The following is a 25335-nucleotide window of genomic DNA, read 5'->3' on the forward strand; positions in this document are numbered from 1 at the left end:
CTGTTTAGCCTTTTCTATCTTGTCTCAGTCTCTCCTCATTTCCTTTCCTCTCTTGGGGTTCATAAAGCTGCCAAGGCCTGGCCAAAGCAAAGAGAAATATGTATTTCACAGGCGAGGGTCATGCAGAGGGCAACATCATGGTTCTTATTGCAGGTCCTGGGGAAAAGGATGCAGGTTTGTGTCAGAGCTGTTGCTCTCATTAAGTTAGTCAAATCTACCATAAATACGAATAAATAAATAAAATAAGGAATGTAAAGCAGGAGGAAAAGGGAGATGTTAAAATACCAGTGATGGAAACAGGCTAATTATTTATATTTTCTTATATATTTTCTATATTTTCTTGCCTAACTGTTATATTTTCTCAGGTAGTGAGTTCTAGGAGAATTAAGCTCAAGGTCTGGAGGGGAACCACAAGCGTGGGTTCTCTGCTGTGTCTCAGCAGAGCTCACAGTATTTGTCTGTGAGCTCTGTGCCTTCCACAGACACCAATCTGTCATTGTCCTGAAAAATTTCCTCCTTCTACAGTGGAAAAATTGTTAGGTGCAAAGCAATCTAGACTGATTTGACCTAGTTGAGCATGAAAATTGCCTATCCCCTATGCTTATTACACAACATAAATGAGGGAGTTTCACAGTCAAAAAAAAATCATAAAAATGACCATCACAGTGTTGAATTGCTCATTAAAACCAGTGAGAGAGACTAAAAGCTGATGGGAAATGTTTTTTTTTTTTTTTTTTTTTTTTGTAGCAGAACTTTGCCCTGCCAAGATGGTATTTGCACATGTAAGTCACGCTGTATTACTTCATGCAAGGTAACAGGATTTCAAATTTGCTCTCTAGGATCACAAGAATCGTTCAACATTTTGACCTGCTGGTTGAAATCTACATTTTTCAGGGATATGCAGGCTGCTCTGAGGGCCCCAGAGCTGCCTTCTGGTCCAGACTGCAAGGAGCATACGTCTACTTGTGATCGCTTTAGCAGCAGCTCCTGCAGGGTTATGCACTTTTGCCTTCACTCCTGCCATTTGTCCTAGTCTGAACAAAGCTACCGTCTCTCTGTACTCATAGTCTTGACAGAAATAAGTTCTCCTGAATGGTCAGAAGGCTGTTTATTCAGCGTTGGTGTTTCTTAGCCCTTGTCAGATTGTCTTAGATCTTGATTTGCTTACAGAATTGGTCGGTGCACATATTTTGTCTGTCACTCGTGTGGTCCAATAGCAATTTTCATTGTCCCAGTGCGCTGTGCTGTGCAAAAGCTTTCTTTTAATTTGGGTGGTAACAGTGTTAAGTCACCAACTTTCCTGGGCTGATGCTCTGACATGCAGCCGCTGGTTTCATGACAGATGCTGGATATTTCCTATTGCCAGAATATTTAGGGAATAATTTTCTTTGGTATGTGGTGAACTGTCAAACCGGGGGCCTCCAAAATACTGGAATAAAAAACAAAAGGTGCATTTATCAGGTGTAAGGGTGCACCAGAAGACTGTTAATGCTCACTGTCCTCACCAGCCTTGACTACATGACTAAGAAGAGCCTAAGAAGGAATCTGATGGAGTGGCAGTGATGGTTTGCAGACTGGTTACACAAACCATGAAACTTCAAATCATGGCTTAGGTGGAGGTGAGCTAAGAGGTTGATCACCATAAAGTGTTCTTGTTCTGTTGAATAAGTAGTAAGACATTCAGTGAACTCAGAACATGTCCCAAGGCAGGTGCATGATCCATCCCCTCTTATATAAGCACTGTATTGGGTAATCGCTTTAGCAACACATGAATAAGCTGGCCCTTGAAAAACTGCACAAAATTGATTTCAGCAATTTTAGTGACTGGTCCAGAAGACACAAAAGGGCTGCCAGTCTCTTGCCATAAAGTTGAGCATCAGCATGCCCTGGGAGCAGGCTGAGTGTAGGGACTGGTCTTGTTTGGACACCTGAACTTAGCTGCAGTCAGTGCTGCCAAAAGACACCAAGCTTTGTTTTTTTTTTTTTTTTTTTTTTTTTTTTTTTAAGCTGGCATTTCTCCTTTTGCATGTTAGATTTGTAATATTGATTTCCAAGTTCAAATACTGTTTTCCAAGGTTAAATTGTCAGAGGTTGGACTCTATGATCTTGAAGTCTCTTCCAACCTAGAAATTCTGTGATTCTGTGAAAATTTGTTTTCTGTAAGAATTGTCACAGGAAGGGAAGGGATCAAGAGAACTTTATTGTGGAACTGGAAGTCAAAATGAGCAGCAGTGGAACTTGTCTATATGAGGTGGTTTACCAGCAAAGATGCACTGGTAGTTAAGCAAGTGTCCCCTCAGAATACATTTACTGTGGAAAGCTATACAGGTATCATCACAGCAGCCTAATTGTACCACTGCAGTTTTTCTGTTAAAAATCCCTTGTACATAAACCATCTAGAAAATCTTTCCTTTCCATAAAATAAACCAGTTGCAACTTAATTTAGAAGAGCTACATGACCCCTGTGGTGTGAGCTCTTTATCACTAGTTAGAATGCAGGACAAAAGGCACAGTGAGTGGTACTGTGATTTATTTGTGTGATGGTTGTGTTGGGAGGGGACTTGGTTGAAAGCCAAGAAGAAAGCCAACTTCTTCAACAGGAAGCATCATCCATGTAGTTCCTTCACCTATAAGGCAATAATCTTACTGTGGCTGTATCTCTAGAATGAAGTAATGCTACCTGGTCTACAGGGCACAGAGATGTCCTTTTCAGGCTGTAGGAAGTATACACTGAATCTCTCCCCAAACTACAGCTCTCATTCTCTGAGTACTGAGCAAAACTCACGGAGCTTCTCAAGGTGACCTATTAACTATCTTTAGGTTATAGTAAGAGATATATCTTATAAATATGATGGTGTTATGTGCAATGTACTGTATATAACTATCACATAATACATACTAATGCATGTTAAGTTACAGTTTTTGCAATTAAAGTAATACATTACATATTAATATTTATAATATTATAACATTTTTATGAAGTGTTCTGAGAAATTTTATGCTGCAAAAAACGAACTCCACAATTATACTAGAGTTCAAGATTCTCCTGTAAGTTAAATCAGGTAAAATATTCTGTAATTTTATTTTTTTCTTTTTTACATATGTGTATGTATGTGTATGCATATAAATACATGTATATGTATGTATATGTATACATATATATGTATGCACCCATGGAATTTGAAGTGAAAAGTTTTAGGAGTTGCTAAATCTGGTAGCCTGATAGAGTCTCAGCTGCTACGGCTTTCCATTTCATGTCCAGGCAGTAGTGAGGCTGAGCATCTACTCCTGATAGACATGTATGTGTCTCTGGCCACACAGATCTACACAGACAGAAACACTCAGCATTCATGCAAACACAAGCATCATAGAATCATAGGATCATAAAAGTTGGAAAAGACCTCCAAGATCATCTGGTCTAACCATTCCCCTACCACCAATGTCATCCCCTGAACCATGTCCCCAAGCACCACATCTAACCTTTCGTTGAACACCCCTAGGGATGGTGACTCCACCATCTCCCTGGGCAACCCGTCCCGGTGCCTGACTGCTCTTTCTGAGAAGTTTCTCCTGATTTCCAACCTGAACCTCTCCTGGCACAACTTGAGGCCATTCCCTCTGGTCCTATCACTAGTTACCTGTGAGAAAAGGCCGACCCCCAGCTTCATACACCTTCCTTTCAGGCAGTTGCAGAGAGCAATGAGGTGTGCCCTGAGCTTCCTCTTCTCCAGACTAAACACCCCCAGTTCCCTCAGCCACTACTCACAGGACTTGTGTGCCAGGCCCTTCACCAGCTTCGTAGCCCTTCTCTGGACATGTGCCAGGGCCTTGATGTCCTTCTTGTAGTGAGGGGCCCAAAACTGAACACAGTACTCGAGGTGTCATCACAACCATCACCAACAGCCACATTCTGTTCCCTTCTCTGGATGATCAGGATGAAAACCTGCTAGTAGAAAATATGCATGTGTACATACAGTGTGGATTCCCCTTTAGTGAGTCTGTGTGAATCTATGCAATAGCTGGCTTGTGGATCTGCTTGCCTCCAGTTGAATCACGCATGGCCATGGTCATGGAGGCAGATCTTCCAGTTGTCTCTTTGGCCCAAAGTCTTCCTGTAGCTGTCCTGGACCTCCTGGTCCCTCCAGCAGCCATCTCACATTCTCTTTGCTCTCTCCATGGCACAGACTTATGATCATCTACGCCTGGCTCCCAAAGCTCTTAGAAACTTCACTGAGAGCTGTCCCCATGCAGCAAGGTGCCACCTACCACTGCTCTTGTCAAACCCAAGCAGGGAACATCTTCATCTTCACTGTCTTATGCACGTTTCTTGTACAGTATCTGTTATTGCCTGCTCCAAGTCTGGAGCATAGCTTTGCCACTTGTCACTTACAACATAAATAGTATGGAAGGAAGTTTTTTCCTTCCTGCAAAATGTGATCTCATCAGCATTTATATTTCTGGCTGCTACTGTGACTTTTTATTTTCTGGCCGGGAGAATACTTGTTTCTTTCTGAATTAACATTTTGAAATGTTGGGAAGGTGAGGATAGGAGGCTAGAAGGTTGGGTGGTCAGCAGGCTGTCTTTCTTCAAGGTGAGTTTAATGCTCTGGAAAGACACAAAGGTGTAAATACTGAAGAGAGAGTCCCTTTGGTTACAGGGTAGGTAGTAAGATGCATGGATCCTTGAAGTGCCCTTGCCATGGGTCTGGGTTTCCATCTAGCGAACCACCCATGATTCATCTCTTTTGTCTCATCCCTGTGCTCTCTTTTGGTAGGATGTTGGTAGGGTGAGAAAGACGGTGTGGTGACCCTTGGAAATCAGATGGGACTGCCAGCTGATTGTTTTGCTGTGGGCTGTTGCAGAAACATAAATGGCATTACTTTTTTTGTACCTTACATAGATGAAAGGGTCTCAGCCTAGGACTGATGGACTTCTACAGCTTAATCCAGAGCCCTAACTAGCAAAGGGATTCCAGCTGGATCCCCTCCTGCAGGGAGTGTTTTGATGAACTGACTGAAGTCTGTATTTATTTTGTAGTAATCAACAGTATCATACTCATTTCTGCCTACAAATGAAGAGGTGAGGCTTTGGTTGTTGGGTGGCTTAAATTTGGATTTAACCTTGGATTTGTTTCAAGATCTGTGCACTGCTTAATAAGCAACTTGTACATGTATGCTATCTAGTCAGGTTGGATGATGGCTGGCAAAAGCTTCATCAGCTGCCCATGCTAAACCAGTTCTTCTTACTCCTTGGAGTTCTCTGTTTCTCAGGAACTGTAGAGCTGTGGTGACACATAGTGTTTGTAGGATGCAGTTCAGCAGATATATCTCATGCAGTGCTACTCCGATATCCCAGGGAACAGTGCTCTTCATTGTCTGGCAAAAGTTTTTGTGGGATTCTGATGTGAACTAGATTGATGAGCTACATTTGAGTTAAATCAACCTGAAGAAAAAAGAAGACAAGTTTCTAAACCCATTTCAGTTCCATGATTTAGTTCATTTCATATCTCACCAAATCTGTGTGTTGGCACAATAGACAAAGCTTTGATCTGAAATATAGGAGCAGGAATAAACAGCTGGAGAGGGTTGGAAGCTGGCGAAGTCCTTGTACAACTCTTTACATTCAAAGTCTCTGTACTGTCAAATTTCCTTCAACATCGTGGCTGCATGCCTGCACCCATTCAGCTAGTAAAATAAGAGTTTTTAAAGAAATACTGAAATGAAATGGAATTGGATGGACAACCCCTCAAATTAAAGATCATGATACTGGTGCAAGATTATAAGAGTGATAAATTGGAGGGAGTCAAGTGGAGGGCCAGTAGGAAGGGGCTGGAGCACGTAGCATGGGAAGGGAGGCCAGAGAAGAGAAGGCTGAGTTCTTTCCTTCTGTTTCATAAAAATGGTTGTAGATAAGACGAAAATAGACTCCTAGAAGTGCACAATTAAAAGGCAACAGACAGGCTCTGAGGAACCTGCTTTGGCAGGGGGGTTGGACCCGATGATCTTTCGAGGTCCCTTCCAAACCCTACAGTTCTGTGATTCTGTGATTCTGTGATTCTGTGATTCTCTGACATGAGTTAGAACAGGGTAAATTCTAAGCAGTTATATGAAAAAGTTTCTTATCACAAGGGTGGTGAGGCACTGGCATGGGTTCTTCAGAGGCTGGAGGGTTCCTGTTCATGGTAGTTTTCAAAGCTCAGCAGAAAAAGGCCATGAGCAACTTAATCTCAGTTTGAGATAGCCCCTACTCTGAGCAGCACTTTTGACTAAGATGACCCACAGAAGGCCCTTACAGCCTAAATTTCCCTATTATTCTAGAAAGATTAGAGTAAAAAAATAATATATTTTTAACTCTATTTATTTGCCTTTACAACACGTAAAAGACTAGAAAATAATAATAATAAAAAACCTTCATAACCATATCTGCTTAAAAAGATATTTTTACAAAAGTAAGTTCTCAAACAACCATAGACTTGCAGGAGACTCAAAGAAAATAATCTAAGATGAAGTTCACATAGTAAACAAGATTTCTGCATTGAATTTTTAGAGCAATTCTTTAAAGTTCTAAACCCCAAAAGTTGCTTGTTAAATTCTCTGGAGTTCTTCCAAGAGCCTGTTAATGGGCTGTGTAGTACTTTATTAAATTCTATATGAGTTTTCAGTTAGAAAGTTTAAGGGAATAAATAGGAATAATATTTACTAGTATCTGTTTTAGATTCAAGCCTGTGGAGTTGAAACCCACGTTTTAATTCCAGTCACCCCTCGTCCTCCCCAATCTACTTTCCTCTACCTTCTCATCCTTATGCAAACCCAAGGAGACCTATGAAATACTGTTCAGCATTTACAAAGTGTTACCTTGTTTAGCCTTGAAATACTGGCACTTAGCCGCGGTTCTAAATTCACCCTTGTTTTAAAGCAGTTTTTCTAAGTTAACACCGGATACTGTTTGGAGCTGCAGTTGCCATACAGAAGATCAGATAGTGTGCAAGGAAGTGTTGACTTCAAATGAAAATATTTTCCCAAGTATGCTTACAAGACGTTCAAGCTTTTCTTGTGCTGTGTGGTATCTAAAAGGTGAAAGAGCTGGGGGAAGTAGCCGAAATGAAAGCAAATCTCTCTGTAGAAGGTTTGTAACAGCAAGTTTTAATCTCCAGTATTATGAACAAAGCAAAAAAAACCCTACTTGTCCATACTAGGCTTCCCTGTGATTTGAGAGAGTTGCTGTTACTGCTGCAACCACGGGATTATCAGTAATGCCTGGTATGAAATGCACTCATTGAGTTACTCGTTCTGGCTTCAGACCTCGACAGGGGTAATGTTTCAGCCCTGTTTGCCTATCCTAGTGGTGTGTTATTCTATTCCACTGGCTTTGCACTGTTTCAGTGAGATGTTAGCAGTATTGGTGTTCTGCATATAAAGAATAAGGTGAAATTCTGCAGTCCATATTTATCTGAAAAAAGCCTGGTGTCGGGGCAGCCTGAGCTCCAGAAAGCTATCTGATTAAGGCTTCTGGAAGAAAGTTCTGTTTCATATTCAGTCACAAAAAGATCCACAGGGAAGCTGAGGAAACTAGAAGAAAATCACATTAGGTAGTTAAAAAGCAATATAGATATTAATAATAAGGAAAAAGAAACTAAAATCAGTGTACACCACAAACAAAGCAATATTTTGTTAATGAACACAGTTAATTGTGTCAACTTCATTTGTTTCAGTTAATGGGAAATCACTTCTAAGGATAAAGATCTTTGTTCATGTCATTGATTTTTCTTAATTATATGTATACAATTCTATATTCATAACTACAAATGCTCAAAATTGGGTATTTTAAAAAGACATTATTGTAGCCGAGATATGCCTTGATGCACAAAGTTCTCTGGGTTGAATTATGTGTGATAGTTCATTTTGTCATTAAAATCCTTTAAATTTCCTTGTTATTTATTAAAAGATTTTAATCATATCAAAAGTGTACAAAGAATAAATTTTATTGTGGTTGGGTCCGTTCCTGTGACACACACAGACTGAGATATTCCCTGGGGAAAGTGAAGTTTGTCTTTTGATGACTGGTGAGATGATGTGTTGCTATGGACCTTGTCAAGCAAAACTATTTTAGTAGAAGCAGAAGAAGAGGTCTTACCATTTTTAAATAACCATGGTTAATTAAGATATATGTATAAGTACATCTGGTTTGCAGGAAAGTTCTTGTATCTATGCTTTTGTGAACTGCTCCATCAGTTGCTTTGGTTTCAGAAAGGCAGGATTGTAGCTCTGTAAGAGAAAGTGAAGGATGATATTTAGATTTGCAGTACCTATATCATTCTGTATGAAACCGTTCTTCTGTAGTCCATATATGTATTAAGGCTTAGAAGTGGCTCTTGGATGAGAACTGAGCAACAATTCCCTGAAGAGGCACTGGTGAAAATGGTTCTTGGGAACTGACGTTACTGGGTGAGATAGAGTTACAGTCAGCGCTAAGGGCTGTGTTTGTTGAGTACTGGAGAGTAATTGCTGATGACTGATAGGAATCAAACTTTGGTCTTAGAAAAAACAAATTGCAAGCAGTGTTTGAAAGAAACATTTCCTTCTTGTCAGAGGAAAATATGATCTATCATTTTTGTGATATAAAACACACTGTCCTCAGAGTGTAAATCTCTGCTTTAGTAATGACATTGGCCTTTTAAATTGAGAAGTTTAGCACGACTCCTCCAGATTGCTTTACTTTGGGAGTATGAAAGCCTACCAGCAAAGATTCCATGTCCTCGTCACAGTCCTTAAAAAAAAAAGAGAAGTACTAAACCCAAAGGATTTTGACATCTGTTTTTTGTTATCTCAGATTTTAAAAATGTATAGCATTTTGGAAAGTTTTGTTTGGCCTAATGCTTTAGTTGCCTTCTATGTTTTTAGCATGCTTTCAGGATGAAATATATATTTTAAAGAAAAGTTCAAATTGCTGCCTGCTCTAACACTGTCCTCCCTAGACAGGCTAATGAGTGAATCACCAGAAAGTTTCCTGATAAAATCATGAGAATTAATGTCACTTTCACCCCAAGATGAACCATGAAAAAAAAAAAAAACAGAGTAGATTTTACTGTGGCCATACAGCTGAAATGTTGCTTGCCTTCACGTCCTAGATACAGCAATGGTGATTTCACATCCCAGAATTTGAGGATGAAGAAAGGAGCCATTTTCAGTAAAAGCCTGCTGTATCTGTGTCAGAAGTGGACACTTGGAAGGCTGTAGCTCCCATTCCAGATAGTAATGCAGGGAAATTTACTTGATGGGGAATTATAACATCATTCAATAATACCTTTTTCATCTCAGTTTCTCGACTGTCATTCTGTGGTCTGTGAATAGTTGATTGGTGATCTGCTGTATCATTTTACTAAACAAAAATACGCTCTTGCAGCCACCAAAAAAGATTTTTTGCATGCTTGCCAGGAAAGAGTCAGAGCTCTGTAAGCTATTCCTTTTGTATTTATGAAGTGCTTCTTGCTTTGGTATACAAGTGCCATTGAAGTCTTCAAACACCTGCCCTTGGCTACATGTTTATGCACTTCACTCAGTAAAGAGCCTTCCTGTAGTTCCCTCCCTGGTACCACATGTTGGTCACTGGATACCTGTCACCTAAAACCCAGCAGGAATGCTGAAAACAACTTAGATTTTGGTTTACTGAAACATGAATCGACGGATAAAGAAATGCCAACATTTTCAAAAGAACTGCCAATGAATATAGTGCAAATTTGGCACATTTAAAGAGAAAACCACAGAGCATTAACTCTCTACAGCCTGTTCCTTTTGCTCTTTGAAGGACATGGTGTCATCCCTGATCATGTCCTTTTCTAATCCAGTATCTTCTCATAGTGGTCAGTGCCAGATGTTTCAGGCATTGTCCTTTGTTTATCATTACTCAGTCACCATCAAAGCATTCAAGCCATTCAATATCTTGAGCTTGAATGAGCTCAAGTTATTTTGAGATTGCTGATGGAAAAGGAGAGGAAGGAGTTGTTTTAACAATTGATCTGCACTAATTGCAGGGGTTGAAACCTTCCCTGATCCTGAATTGGTACTATGAAAGGCATGGTGTAGGATAGCACTTCTCACAGAATAATTGAATATTCAGAGGAGCCAGTGCTGTCTTGCCTGCACTTTGGCTGTATTTCTAACAGGGAGGTCAGCTTGGGGAAAAGTTCTAATGCACTGGAGTAACGTGAAAAGTGAGAGCTAGTTTTATATATACATGTATATACATGTATATATACATGTATATATATACGTGTATATATATACGTGTATATATATACATATATACATATATATATATACATACATATATATATATATATATATATATATATATATATATATATATATATATATATTTGTTTGCTTTTCCTGTTGCCCAATTGTATGGTTGCCTCACTTGTAAGGGAGCAGAGCTGATCTGACTCCAGGACTAGGTGTACAGCATCACACAGAGTTCGTATTCTACCAACTGGGAAAGGAAATGAATTCCAGTAGTTTATTTTATCCCCAGAGCACTTCTTTGATCAAATGATATAATGGCACTAAATTAGTGCTTTTTCCTGATCTGATGCTGCCCTGTCACTTAGTGTAATTATTAGGACTGTGTCAGTCTTCTTATAAGCAAATGCTGCCCTAGGGACTTTTAAATTAATATGTGATTTGTATAAATAGCTATTTGGTACACACCTTAAGGCATTGCAGCAGCAAAATTGCTAAATGAGAACTACAGGCTAAAATTTAGAGAAAGCAGAGAATCCAGCCTTCATAAGCAAAACTTAAATGTCTCAGTTAAATTACTGTGTGTTGATTATTGCTAAGAACAATTATTATAGTTGCTCCAGGCCCCTTAAAATTCCCTTGGACCAGTATTCTCTCACACAACTCCTAGGCAAGGTTTCAGTGTTTAGTATGAATAAAAAACTGTTCCTGATAAGAGATCTGGATGAGGTTATACTATTTTGGAACATTAGAGGAATTTGCTGGTTATGGCCTTGGGGCCAGAGAAAAGGCCCTGGGAGTGTTTAATTTAGTGAAGTAAAGATAGCCTTCAGATGCATATACAAGGATAGCTCAAGTTGACATTGAAATGATTCTCAGGAAGCCACATGAATTCTCTCAAACCACATGAATTGTGCTTCCCTGTCTGCATAGTCATGACAGTTCTGGAGAACATGCTGGCGAACGTGAGTAAGCAGTGCACCTTGCAGCAAGGAAAGGTAACTGCACACCAAGCTGGCCTCTCGGTATAACAAAGACATTGACAATCAGGAGAGAGTCTCTCTCGCTGCTAAGAAGGCTAGGGTACTGGAGCATGGGATAGGCAATAAGAGACTGAGGGAGTTCGTCTGTTCATCTTGGAGAACTAAAGAATAAATAGAGTGGAATCTAATTACTGTTTGCCAAGATCTAAAGGGGTTGTAGAGGAAATGAAACCAGACTTTTCTCTGAAATGCACAATGACAGAACCAGAGGCAATAAGTAATCATTATGACTGATTAATCTTGACTGTTAGGCGTTGGCACAGGTTATCCAGAGAGGCTGTGGAAGCCCCATCCTTGGAGATATTCAGAACTTCACTGGACTAGACACTGGGCAACCTGGTATAAAGTGGCCCTGCATTGAGCAGAAGGTAGGACAAAACGACTTGCAGAGGTACCAGCCCAAGTTATTGTATGGTTATGGGCCACCAAGATGAGAATCACATTTCTGCCATTTTCTTAGAAAACAAGTCTAAGATATATGTCAGGTTCCATTTTAGGACTCTGTCCAAGTATTATGTGTTTCTCTTGATGGTCTTGTCATTACTCTCTACTCTACCTCTAAAAAAAGAGGTAAAGGAAGACAGAGACAGGGTATTGTGTGATTGCTGCTGGTAGACTTGTGTTAGTGGCCAGTGGTGGGAAGGGAATTCCAAACTCAGTGTAGAGAGGAAAAAGCCTTTGGGGTTGAGGGGGCTGTAGCTGGTGCTGCACTTGGACATGCTGCAGAGTTCCCTGCACAGATGTCTTTATATCAACACCACAGAGATTTCCCCTCAGGCTTGAGTGTGGCAAAGTCAGGAGCTGTTTGGCAGTTGCCATGGAAACCTGACAGTAATCAGCTTTTAGCTCATCATAACTTTAATGAGGCTTTTTCACCCTGTTTTATTTTCATTAACAACTTTATTATTGTTGATAATGCCATCCTGTGCAAACAGAAGAGATTTGGTTCTGCATAAGGTTTTTCTTCTAACTTTATTGGACTTTTGCAGAGCTGGGGAGAAGGAAAAGGTTTTGTGTCAAAAGGCCTAGAATAGAAGATGTAACCAGAAAATTAAAACGGTATATTATGAAGAGAGATCAGAGGTATGACTGGTGTGCTGTGATGGCACAGGCCCTCATACAACCAACTGTAAGTGCTCACACCAAATGTTCCCCTTAGTGGCTCTAGGTCTGGGACTTTCTTGCCCATTGTCATAGGACCACAGGAAAATCGAGGTTGGAAGAGACTTTGATTGTCTAACTTCCTACTCAAAGCAGGGTCAACCAAGAGGTCAGACCAATTTGCTCGGAGCTTTATCAAGTAAAGTCTTGAAAACCTCTAAGGATGGAGACTGTGTAACCTCTCTGGTAACCTGCTCCACTGATGGACTGTTCTGACAGTGAAAAAGTTGCTCTGTATACCCAGACTGAAACACTCTTGTTTTGATTTGTTCTTGATGTTCTTCCACCATATGCCCCTGTGGAGGGTTTGGCTCCATCTCCTTGCTAACCTCCCTGTAGATATTGGCAGGTTGCTATTAGTTTTCCTTCTTCAGAGGCTGAACCAGCTTCTTCTTACAGGGCTAGTGCTCCAGCTCCCAACCATCTCAGTGACCCATGGCTGAACTCCCTCTAGTTTATTGATGTCTGTCTTGTACTGGGGGACCAGAAATCACATGCAGTATCTAGATGTGGTCTAAATGATGAGTCTGGCTTAGCTGCATTTCCTGTAAACTTGATATCTGTATCAATATAAATAAGTAGTATGAGCAGGCTAAGAGTTTGGAGCATCTGAATATTTCTTCCTCTAAGGATATATAACATGGCTGAAGGCCAAATCATCCAGCCTCTCTCTTTCTCTCTCTGTGTCACTGTCTATCTTCTTTTCCCATGTGTGAGATGAGTAATAAATTCTACATCCCTCATGGGTTTAGTTGTGTGTTTGTTAGACTGCATTATTGTAAATCATCTAAAAATTAACTGTCACTAATGATGTTTTTTGTCATGTTCTTTTGCAGGTTACATATCACAAGTACTAAAGAATTACACTGACCATGCCTGTGATGGAGAATACATCTCCCTGAGATGTCCTCACAGAACCACCATCAGCATCCAGTCTTCTTTTTATGGCCGAATTGTACCAAGTCATCAGATGTGTCCCTCTCGCTATCCCCACTCCTATGCAACTTTAATTAAGGAAGACGTTGACTGTTCAGTTGGCACTTCCCTTCAGGTATTGCATGATAAACTGGGTCATTCTTTTTTTTTTTTTTTTTTTTTTTTTTTTTTTTTTTTTCTCCCAGGCTAGGCAGCAGCTGTCTCTGTTGGTCCTGCATAGCTCTGCATTGAGCAGTGCTACCCAGCACGGGAACAATGACATCCCACTGAGCTTGGTGGGTGATTCATCTTTGTAGTTTAGACAGAACTGAATTAGATTTTGTTGCTAATGCATTTCTTAATTTTCCTACAGTCCTAGTCAATAACAGTTCAGAAATGAGGTTGAAAAACAAGTACACTGCAAGACCAAATTATGTTTGGACTGTGTTTAAAGATTTATTTTTTATAGTTCCCCTGCCCAATGGGTAGCTTTTTTAACATATTTAGATTTTTTTTTTCTTAAGTTCAGAAATGATTCTGTTTCAAAAGGCTTTTACTTTAGTAACTTGAAACCCAGTGAGAATCCTTAACTTTACTTCTTCTCCTGACTCATTTGGCTCTTAGGCCACCATAAGTGATCACACATCACTTAAGCTTGTAATCTCCCAAGCATCTGTAGTTAATCACCTCTGTCCATTTGTGTAGGGGTTGTTGGCAATATGTATCCTCCCAAGAGCATATGTGACTTCAGCAATTCAAAGGATTATTTGGAAGGTGCCAGTGTTAGTCAACTGTCAATAAGAGCAACTAAAATTAGAAACATAAACTGGCTGATGTTGAGATGAGTGGAGTCTGCTCCCAGATGTAAAAGAAAGCCCAACTCTTTCCAAGTGCAGGACTTGGGACTGTGAAAATCTTTGGGCAAAGACCTCAACTTTTCTTAAGCACCCTGTGTGTTTATGGCTATGAATCAATAATAACTCATAATAAAAATTTACGGCAGAACTAGATTAGTGAACCTACAGGGCTAGTGAATCATTTCTTTTATAATTTGGCTAAAGGCCAGCGTTTCCCACATCACTTTTCCCTCTTGCATCCACGACTTTTTAAGAAGAGTTTACAGCATTTTTTAAAGTAGATATGAGTGCTTTGGCTTCCAAATGTCGGTGGTAAATTCTTAAGAAATTGCACAGGGTTGGAGTTTGCCTGTAACGTAACCCCTGAGCTGACTGATTTGCAGCTGCCCTCTTAATAGTTCCACTGCACATCAAATGTCTGAGTTGTAGTATGGGAAGATGTCATCCTTATCAGTGGGAAGTTTTCCCAGATATGATAACGAAAGCTTTTAATACAACAGATGAGGCAGTCATGTTGTTTAAGGTGGGAGAACATGGACTGAAGACTTTGGCAGAGGCCAACCTTCCCTTCTTTCTTTTATTTATTTACTGATAAATTTGCTTGAAACATTCAATTTGATAGCATGAATGATACCTGTGTGTATAGACTCATCCTTTGTGGGTGAGTGACCCACTTAAGACATATGGAAGAACTAGAGAACAAGGAAGATGTAATCTTTGGCTTCTCATGCCATAGTTTTATATGCAGGAGGGATTTAAGCGACCTTTACCTACATAGCTTCCTATGTCCTCAGAGCTGTTACCCATTAACTTTGCATAGGTTCTTAAGGTGCTTGTAAGTACAGCTCCCCCTATTTATCAGAGTGAGAACTGTGTTTCCTGTAGGCATTCTTGCAACAGATCTCTTGTATGATAAGTTTGTTACATGACTAAGACCAGGAGATGCCTATTTGCCCATTTGGGGGGGATGCATACCTGCCAGAAGAACATTCTCTGTTCTGCCACAAGTTTGTTAGGGGACCATTGGCAACCTCCTGAGTCTCTTTGGAAAATATTCACAGTGCCTCTCTGGTGCTTCCAAATCCGGCTTTGATACCTCAGTATGCAGTGTCTGGCCAGGGTAGGATGAGTCCAAATGCCAGAGCTGGATCTCATCTTCTTTCCTAGTCCTGGAGGGGGTGATGCCTCTCTGAATGTTAAGCCAAAAACTCCACAAGCTGAATGGCAAGCTGCCTGCAGCTAGCTGGTAGGAAATGCATGTATGTAGGAAAATTGGACATAGACAAGAAAATTGTAGACAAGAAAATTGCATGTATTCTTGTGGTTTTGAAACTCACTTATATGGCTGCTATAAAGAGGACCATTGTATGTGTGTTCTGATTGGCACTAATTTAAAAAGCCAGCTAAACTAAACACTTCCAAATTAAGTATATAAAATTACGATGTCTAATCGATCCCATGACTGTATAAATTTATTGCTTCTCTGGAGATTGGCCTGGGGGATTGTGAAGGACAGTTACAAATACTATTCCCTGCAAGCACTACCTGTGAATAACACTTAATTCTCATTTAGAAGCTCTCTTCCCTCTAAATGTCCAGTTCAGACATATTTTCTATGTTAAAAAGGGAAAAGAGAGTTAATTACTCTGCGACAACCACTGCTAATTCAGCCTTAGGAGGCTGGCTGCCAGGATCCCTTGCTTTAGTCACTTGTTTTTATTTGAAATGAAATGCAGACCACTTGGGAGAGTGTGTCAAAGACATGAAGGCAGTGACCCCAAACTGTGCACATTTCTGTGATTCTAACACCATAATGTTGGATTCAGTGGGAGATTTTCAAACGCACAAAGAATTTGGACATTCAGTCTGGGATTTCAGTTTTAATGTGGTTGGTCTCCTGTTAGCTTTTAGATCAATTCACACATATGGAGAGATCAGAACAACAAAATAAAGTTGTGTTGAAAGCCAGACATTATTTGCTTTATAAACATCCTCCTAACCCTATTCCACTCTGTTAAACAGGGGAACCCAGAATTAGCACAAGTCACATGAGATATATTGCAGGAAGAAAAGAGAGATTTCTGCTGTATTAATGAAGCATCTCTGAGATAATTTAAAGATGGGAGTGTAGAAAACTCCTACACACCCTTTAATATTAGGAGCTAATTTTGTGCTCTAATGCTGTTATCTACAGTCTGGGCTGGTATGTTCTCTTCTGTACTTTGCCTGTAGAGTCCTGCTGAAGTTATTCCTCGCTGGGAGGCAAAAGAGAAAAGTGTCCTAATCCCAGCCAGGAGGGCAGGATGGGGTCACAGAAGAGGAACATCTGAAGCTCTGCCTTGGTGGATTTGAAAAAAGAGCTGCATTGGCATGGTCCTATTTGTGTTGGTGTCATTGCAATGAGTTGTGACTCACACATGCCTTGATCCCTTTTGAGCAATTGTGCAGGTGCAATTGGTCTGAGCATGCAACCTAATCAGAGAGCTTGAAGGTTTTTGGCAGATCAGTGCATTGGGCTTTCACAGTGGAGTTTTCTCCTGCTCCGTAATCCCATGTCACCCAGGTAGAAATGGGCAAGCCCTTTTTTAATCCATGAAATGTCTGATTTTTTGGTGTGTGAGAGTATAGAGAAGGAGCTACATTACATTGCTGCACAGCTGGGGAACATCTGGAGAGAGCTTTTATTCCAAGGAGATTTGGAGATCTGTGGTTTTCTCATCTGTCACACTACCACACGTATTTGCACTTTGCTTCTGTGGGGGCATCTGGCCCATAGATTAATTCTATGGGGATCCTATGAGATCTTGCCTTTTGCATAAATCTGGAAGCTAATAAACAGATACAGTGGCAGTTATGTTTATTCAGACAAACACATAAAAGTTGGCACAGAGAAGAAAGAGGAGTGTTACTGCTCTGCATTCTGCATCGTCTGCTGATAAGTGTCTACTGATAAGCGAATCTGTTTGGTGAGATACCGAAACACAACTTGTGCCTGCAAACATACACAGGGCACAGGTATGTTTGAAGCTATATTTGAAGCTGCTCACCTGAAGAGGAGGAGGTTGGGAGTGCCTTGTTTATAAAGCTTTCCACAGCTTCTCATTTCTGGATTCATGTATCCTGGGTTTCAGCAATACACAACTCAGGGAGAATGTTTAATGATTGGCTTAAAATTATTGCTTATTACCAGAAAACTAGATTACACTTTGCAGCAGATTATCTGCAAGATTTTCATTTTGGTAAATTATCATAAAAGTACAACCAAAGCTTATGTAGAAGGAAAAGAGAAAGCCCTGGAGCAAAGCTTATTGAGAAGGAAAATAAAAAGCCCTGGAGATGCATTTTTCTGTTGTTTTAGCTTCCAGATATTTATCAGAGACATTGAAAGTTAGCTTCTGCCTTCACTGCCTTCATGTCCTGGAATCAGCAGGAAATGTTTTACCATGCAACTTGTGTCTCCAAGAGGGCTGTGCTTAGAAGGTGCTCTGGAGCCGAGCCCTGAATCTTGTTATAAAGATTAAGTGGGTTGGGGAGGGAGTTTAGGCACAGCCTGTGGCCTGGGTCTCTTTCAACACTCTCCAGGACAACCAGCTGCTGGTGACAAGAATCACTAGTGCTGCTGATGTGGTATTTCCTTTTGTGCTTTAAGCCAGACACACGACACCTTTGCTGCCACCATCTCCCACTGTCACTCTAGCAGCCTGTGAGGCAGCCCTACAAAAGGGAGCAGATTCCTTGCATGCTAACCATGAGTACCCAAGCCCTTCTTACCCCTTCTTTTTTAAAGAATAGGGACGTTTCTGTTATAGAAATCAAAGGGGAGCTGACCTCTTTGGTGATGAAAAGATGAGATAAACTTTCCAGTAGCTGCATGATTTTCAAAGCATGGGCCTGTTGTTGGTCACAAAGTGATGGAGCTGGAAGGTGTGTGAGTTACTGAAGAGGGTTTTATTTTCCCATAGTATTCTGGCTTAACAGCATGGGAAATTAAAATACAAAGCGGAGGAAAATGATTTAACTGCTCTGGCTTTTTTGGAAGGCAACAATGGTGTTGCTGGTCATGCCCTGCCCCAGGACACAGTACAGTCCCATGGATGTACCAGCCCTAAGAGTCCTTAACAGTAATCAGGGTCCTGCTGTAGCAGCACTACGTAGACTCAGAGAAAGGGTCCTTCCCCATGCCTCTGAATCTATAAGATGACAATGGTCAAGGGGAAAGAGGGGGAAATGTAACAGAATAGAAGAATAATTTACACCAGACCACATGGCCATCAGTACCGCTGGGAAGAAAACCCAGGGTTCCTCCTCATACTGCACATTAGAAGATCTCCAGGACTTACAGACAATCTGAAAAAATAAAGTTTCAGTTTTAGAAATACCAGAATTGAAGAGCAGTTTGGGCAACTCTAAATCAGATTATGCTGGTTGTTTTGCAGAGGCTCATGAGCAGTGAGTTTAGGGTCCAGAAGAACTTAATGTGGTGCCAAAGTTGCTCTTCAAAATCACAGAATGAGTGAAGCTTCATTCATGAAGCTTACACTGGCTGAAATACAACTGTCTGGCAAGCATCCCCCCAGCTAATTATTTGCAAATAGAAGACAAGCTTGATGCAGAGGTCATAGATAATCTCTAAATTGCTGTATCTTTGAAATCTTTGGCTTGACTGAAATAGCTTGTCAGAGCAGCGTGATTATGTGCCGCAGAGGGAGGGGCACTGGAGGCAGAGGTGGCCAATGCAGCCTGTCTCCCTGATGAGGCAGGACTGCTCCCTGGGGTGTAAGCCTCCTAATGCTTTGTTTACTCTAAATTTAAACTTTCCAAGTCACGGAGCTTCCATCATTGCTACTAAGACCCTGCTTGACAGTGTAATAGTTTGCTCTCAATGATTTTTCTCCACTCTGTTTTAAGCTTTCACTTTTTTTAATCCCATGACTTTTGGTTATGCATCCTTTTGGATTCCTTTAGCTTAGGCCTCCTCTCCCTTTGAAGTTGACCCTACATACAGATTAAGTTTCCCACTGTTAGGAAATGTAGGTAGTGGTTAATTAGGTGATATTTGTAATGCAGCTTTTATCAGGTCCTTCTATCTGCTAGGCATAGTCCTGCTCCTTGTGAGTTGCTATCTCTGGGCTCATTCAAAGCTCTACCAGAGGAAATCTGGTGAATCTTGAGGTTGCCTTTTGCCATCCCAATCCCACTGCTGCCTGTCCTACTGCCCTTGTTGGTGTTTACTACTGCCATAGCAGAGCTGGTGTTACAGAATGTGTGCCCAATTTTCAGCTTTATTTCACAGTCTGGTGTGTTAGAGTAAGTCACCAAATGTGTGGGCATAGTTCCCTTCTGCTGACTCCCATGTAAGTGCTGCAAGGTCCATGGGAGAGTGATAAGAGAGAGCTAGCAGAGCACTAAAACCACCCATAGATCAAGATTCAGGGCCTTTGTTCTCTTCTTCATTTGGTCCAGAGATTGAACGTGGTAATTTGAATTACTGAATTACTTTCCGGTAGAGCAGGCTGGGAAATTGCTTGATAAAACCATAGGTATATAACCCGTGCATCATGAATTTCACTTCCTCACGTACTCTTTCTTCCCTGTTCCTGATCCTTCAAAAATCCTCTTGCTCTCTGGACTTCAATAATTCACACACACGAATAGAGATGAATGTGCAATCTGCAGATAATTAGAAGGCCCTGTAAATAAGTTTGCAACTTAAAAGTGCTAAGTTTGTAGTATGTTTTAAGGTAATATCAACATGCAGGGTTATATAGAACTGTATCAAAATTCAAATAAAATGAGATATAAAGCAATCACAAACACATCATGCTGTGTGGCTTTGTAGGGAGAACTAATGCTACTTTATTTGTTGTATTTACTTCTTCTTTTTGCAAAACTCACAGAGACGCACCAACATAAGTGTTGGTCTAGCTCCACCATAATAGTAATACCTGCACTAAATGTGACCTATAAATGCTTAATCATATATATATGATTACTGGTATCTCCTTGTGTGGTATTCTTCACACAAATCTCTGCCCATCTTCATTTGACTGAACACAGCTCTGATCCACTCATGCAGCTTGCTCCCTGAATTACTCTGCTCAGCAACATACAATTTGGGCAATCATTTAGTAGGGTTCCTCTGTGTAATTTCATGCCTGACTGACATGCCCTGAAGTCATCCTTATGTTCCTTTGATGATGGAGGCTGTACAGAGAGCAGCCCTCTGGCAAAATCCCAGCTCCCATTGAGTTTCACTGTTGGCTGCTATGGGTCCAAAGTTTCACCCTATGCGTGTTAAATCTATGAACTACTACAAGGCACTAAGAACTGAGATAAGCTTAATTGCCTTGGGTGTTAAGCTCAGTTGTGGTTTATTTTAAGTGTGTAGGGGAAGCACTTCTTGAGTGATTTGAAGAGACAGAATAAAAATGAATGCACCCTTGGGAATGGCTGAGGACAGCCTTGTTGCAGAGTTCCCATCCAGTCCCAGATTTAAAGGGTTGTTATCTAATAAGCACAAGAAATTACTTAGGTAATGAGCACAACAGTATGAGCATGAGAAATGTGTTTCATCTGCAATGCCCACTAGGAAGACGTGGTTTTGAGCTTGAGGCTGCCCTTGCTTTAAGACCCGGGTCACTGCAGTGAGATTAATCCAGGGCATAAATCACAGGGGTTAGATTAGTGTTTGTTTTACTTGAATTCACATTTCTTTCTCTCTTATCTCCTCTAAATCTTGCAGATTCTTAGCTCAGTCATGAGCCATAGGATGGAATGGGTTTAAACAGCCACAGCTTCCCTCCTGAGCACTGGCTGTCAGCCCTCAGGCTTGATTTACCACTGAAATGTAATTATAAAATGGCACAATGCAATTAATGTGTCTTCCCTCCTCTCTCATGCCAGACAGGAATTCCTCCTCCACCTTCTCCCGTTGGAGTGATTTTTATAACATAATATCCAATGTGACTTTATTTTGTGTTACTCGGGTGTCTACCAGATGACATTGACCCAAACAGATGATTGTATACACCAGTTAGGGACAATTTTGTGTGTCTATAACTTCTTCTATGCAAGATCAGTTTGCTCATGGACCTCTTTTTATTTAGTAGTTTTTGTGGTTGTGTTTTCCCATCTTTACAACTGACAGTGAGAAAAGGATAAATTGCCTACATTTTTCCAGCCATTCATCACACCCATGTGAGCTCAGGACATTCACTACCAAGAAAACCCACAGCCTTCCTGGTGTCAGCCTGGCTGATCAGCTGCAAATAATTCAGAAACAACATCTGGTATCTGCCAAAGCTCTGATCTTGCCTGGAAGTGTGATTCTGCGAGTAGGACCAGAAAGCTAAAAGTCTTGGTTTGTAAGCTAGTGTGAGTCTCATCTTGTCACACATGTTCTGCAGGGTCACAGTGTTGCACGGTGTTTAAGAAGACTGACAAAAGCAATGGGGAAGAAGTTTTCTGTGTATGCCAGGATAGGTGAAAATTGTATACACCAGTTTTTAGGTTAATGTTAGGGCTGGTGTAACTTGTTTTTTGATCCTTCCCTTCCCTTCCCTTCCCTTCCCTTCCCTTCCCTTCCCTTCCCTTCCCTTCCCTTCCCTTCCCTTCCCTTCCCTTCCCTTCCCTTCCCTTCCCTTCCCTTCCCTTCCCTTCCCTTCCCTTCCCTTCCCTTCCCTTCCCTTCCCTTCCCTTCCCTTCCCTTCCCTTCCCTTCCCTTCCCTTCCCTTCCCTTCCCTTCCCTTCCCTTCCCTTCCCTTCCTTCCCTTCCCTTCCCTTCCCTTCCCTTCCCTTCCCTTCCCTTCCCTTCCCTTCCCTTCCCTTCCCTTCCCTTCCCTTCCCTTCCCTTCCCTTCCCTTCCCTTCCTCCTTCTCTCTCTCTTTCTGATTAAAGAGGAACAAATGCTGCTTAGGCATTGGAGACAAAATTTGCAAAGAGGCTTCTTGTTGACCTCAGTCTCTGCTGAAATCCGGGGTGGTTTTCCCACCGGTTTTAGTGACACCTACTACATAATGTTGAAGTATTTTGAAAATCCCAGCCACACAGCATGAAGAGGTTTGCTGACCAAAAACCTGAGTTTGCTGCCTTTAAGGAGAGAACACTTCTCTGTGGGAAAGAAAACATTCAGGGTATTCCTTCCTTCTCTTTGCTACATATTCATAGCAGTGCTTAGGTGTAAATGTGGTCGTGGCTGTGTGGTACGAACAAATCCTTCCGGGTCCCCAGTGATTTGGAGAGGATTTCTCACCCTACATGAAGCACTCGAGAGTTGCTCCAATTGTTCCTTGCCTTGTGACATAAAAAGAGGTGTGTAGAGGTCTTATTTGAATTCTTTTGCAACTCATTGGCTTTTGCATTAAATTAAATTTCATATGCTGAGTGAGCAGTCAACCCTATGAGCCTAGAGGAAGGAATATGCTGGTTTTATGCATTCGAACATGGTGGTCAAGCTACGGCTAATGCTCCCAGGCATCTCCTACACTGTTCACTTTTCAGCCTTTCCATTCTAAGCCCTGTATTTTGGAATGAGATGCTTGCATTTTATTAAATTTGTGAGTGGAAAACAACAGCACATGTTCTCTGCTCTCTAGAAAAGGCCTGAATCATCTTGGTTTCAACTTTAAAATAAAGGTCAGACCTGAGCCAGGCACAAATTCTTGCATGTGTCAGTCTCAAAGGTGAAAGCTTTAGGAAGTTGCAAGGAACTGTGGAATAGGGCAATTTAAAATTGCACTTGAAACCAGAGCAGCTGTTGTTCAGAGGGTGACATTCAGAGTTATAATGCTAAAGATAATATACATTATGTCCAGGGAGAACTCAAAAATGGATAGAGAGTCACCGAGGAAGATAGAAATTTGGGTGGCATGCGATGGCATTTATGTAAATGGCACAGGGATGAGATTGTGGGAAAGTCCAAATACTGCGGTGGGTACAAGAAAGTGAAATAGGGAGGTTTCTGAGGGAGTTTCTGAGGGAGGATTTTCCAGCAACTCCTTGCAAGTGAAGAATTAATTGTTTTGGGACTGGAATTCACTGCTCTGTATTGCAGGGACTTAGTGAGGCTGCTGGATTACCTCGCTCTGTGGTCTCAAAATGCTCTGACAGGTTCATGTGTGTCAGGCAAACATTATGGTAATTTTAGCGCTGTAGGGGCTCTACAGGAGTATACCTAAGTCATCCAGCTGAATTTAAAACTTAATTACTGCCCCACTTAACAATATTCCCTCCCCACACTTCTGCTCTGGAGGATCATAGGGTTAAAAAAATCATTAATCTTTCTTAATGAAGCTATTTTCTAGCAGGAGACAGAATGTCTTGCCCCTGTGGATTCTGAGACAGAGTTTTTATGAGTGTTATGAATGGGCAAGTGGGAAGTGAGAGCCAGAGGAAAAGCAGTGTGAAAAAACAGGACCAGGGCCCAAAATACCGGTGGTGGGAGGACCCTCCGACTCACAGACCCTTGCTGAGTTGAGCTAAAAGGAAAGCAAAAGGCATGGGGAAGAGGAGCGAGCCTTATTAAAAACCGACTCAGTTGGCTATGTAACAGCATTCCCACCACAACGACTAATTATTGGAATACCAGCTATTGCCAGAACTTTCATATAACCAAGAAGAGAGCTCCTTTGAAACCTGTGGTTGAAACTGTGATTCTCTAGAGGAATCTAAAGCAGAACGGTGTGGGTAGAGCTTGGGCCTCTGTTTTTAATTGTCAGGCTTTTCCTGGGACATGCTGCTGGTATTGCCTTATACTACAATTAAATTGCATGCGAATGTTTCAAAATCTCTGTGACCGGCTCCTTTTGCATGCATTAAAGAAAAAGAAATGACAGTCATTAAAATAGTGCAAGCTTTACTTCTCTCTTTTATTGCTTGGTTCCTTTAGTACCCGTCACGTTAAGCTGGGTAATACAATTATTGCTGGAGCCAGTTAAGGAGGCAGGGATTGCCATGCCCTTCTCCGGCTTGTCTGCATTTGACGATCCTTTTGGGAGATACTGAAGTGCTTTCGTTTTTCTGTCTCTTGTGCGCATCTGTGTGCATCCCCTGCTGCAGAAGATGCTGGACGAGTGCCAGGACAGACGGAGCTGCCAGTTCCTTGTCAATAGCCGGCTGTTTGGCGCAGATCCGTGCCCTGGAACCGGCAAATACCTCCTCGTGTGGTACAAGTGCAGGCCAAGTGAGTATCTCTCCATCAAATCTGTTTGCTCTGGCAAGACCAAAACAATTTTGTGCTTCATCCTTGCCAGAGAGACCTTCTGGGACTTTTTGTTCCCTTCCACCTTTATTTTCAGTGTAACATAACCCCTGGGTGCAGCGCATTTCCCCTCTCCCCCTCACTTGCTGCACTGCTCTTATGCTGCTGCTCCATCTCTTCCCATCCTGCTGGCAGCCTGTGGTGCAGATTGTTTTTGCAGGTGCCAGTGGAAGCCTTTGCGAAGGCTTAGCTCATGCTGCCCTGCAATGCTGTCGGCAGTGAGGGGGCTGCTTCAGCTCCTATCCGGTTCCAGGCATAGGAACAGGCTGCCCAGAGAAGCTGTGGGTGCCCCTTCCCTGGAAGTGTTCAAGGCCAAGTTGGATGGGATTTGGGCAGCCTGGGCTGGTGGGAGGTATCCCTGCCCATGGCAGGGGGCTGGAACTGGATGGGCTTTAAGGTTCCCTCCAACCCAAACCATTCTGTGATCTGGGATGTCCCTCCTGTCCCACTGGGACTCGTCCCCTCTCTGCCTGTAGTGGCAGCCTTGGTGGTTGAAGATTTTGGATTCAGGTGCTTGAGGCAGACAGTTAAGAGAGCTGAGCAATGAGAAACTCACCTGCCCACACCATGCCACAATCCAGCTTTTAATTGCTTCCAGATCAGGCTGGGTGACATTAACCTGTATTTTGTGGGATCTCATTAGCTGTGTTTAAATTAAATGGGGCCAGTGTCTGGGTACTGGGAGTGCAATTGTGCATGCTGTGGAGGAGTGTGGTTTCGGATTGGGACAACCAACAGTTTCTTGGCCAATTCCTGGCTCTGCTGGGGGATTCAGCATGATTCCTTGAGCAATTTGGAAGCAGGCACATTAGTTTGGAGACAGATCGGGTCTATTGGTGAAAACTGATTTCATACAGAGAAT

The 25335-nt window shown here is 41.6% G+C and overlaps 1 protein-coding gene across 3 annotated transcripts in view; it reads left to right on the forward strand.

Moving 5' to 3' along the window:
• EVA1A (eva-1 homolog A, regulator of programmed cell death) overlaps positions 1-25335 on the forward strand; it is a 201072-nt gene that overhangs the window by 42457 nt on the left and 133280 nt on the right. For 2 of the 3 annotated variants that reach the window (XM_068678774.1, XM_068678773.1), the window contains exons 2-3: positions 13280-13494; positions 24272-24395. In XM_068678774.1, the coding sequence (XP_068534875.1) occupies positions 13280-13494; positions 24272-24395 (339 nt within the window). Of the gene's footprint in view, positions 1-13279; positions 13495-24271; positions 24396-25335 lie in introns of those variants that run through there. The other variant, XM_068678775.1, reaches the window with a different exon arrangement.

Source organism: Anas acuta, chromosome 3 (assembly GCF_963932015.1).
Source record: "Anas acuta chromosome 3, bAnaAcu1.1, whole genome shotgun sequence".
In the NCBI taxonomy this organism is placed as follows: Eukaryota; Metazoa; Chordata; class Aves; order Anseriformes; family Anatidae; genus Anas; species Anas acuta.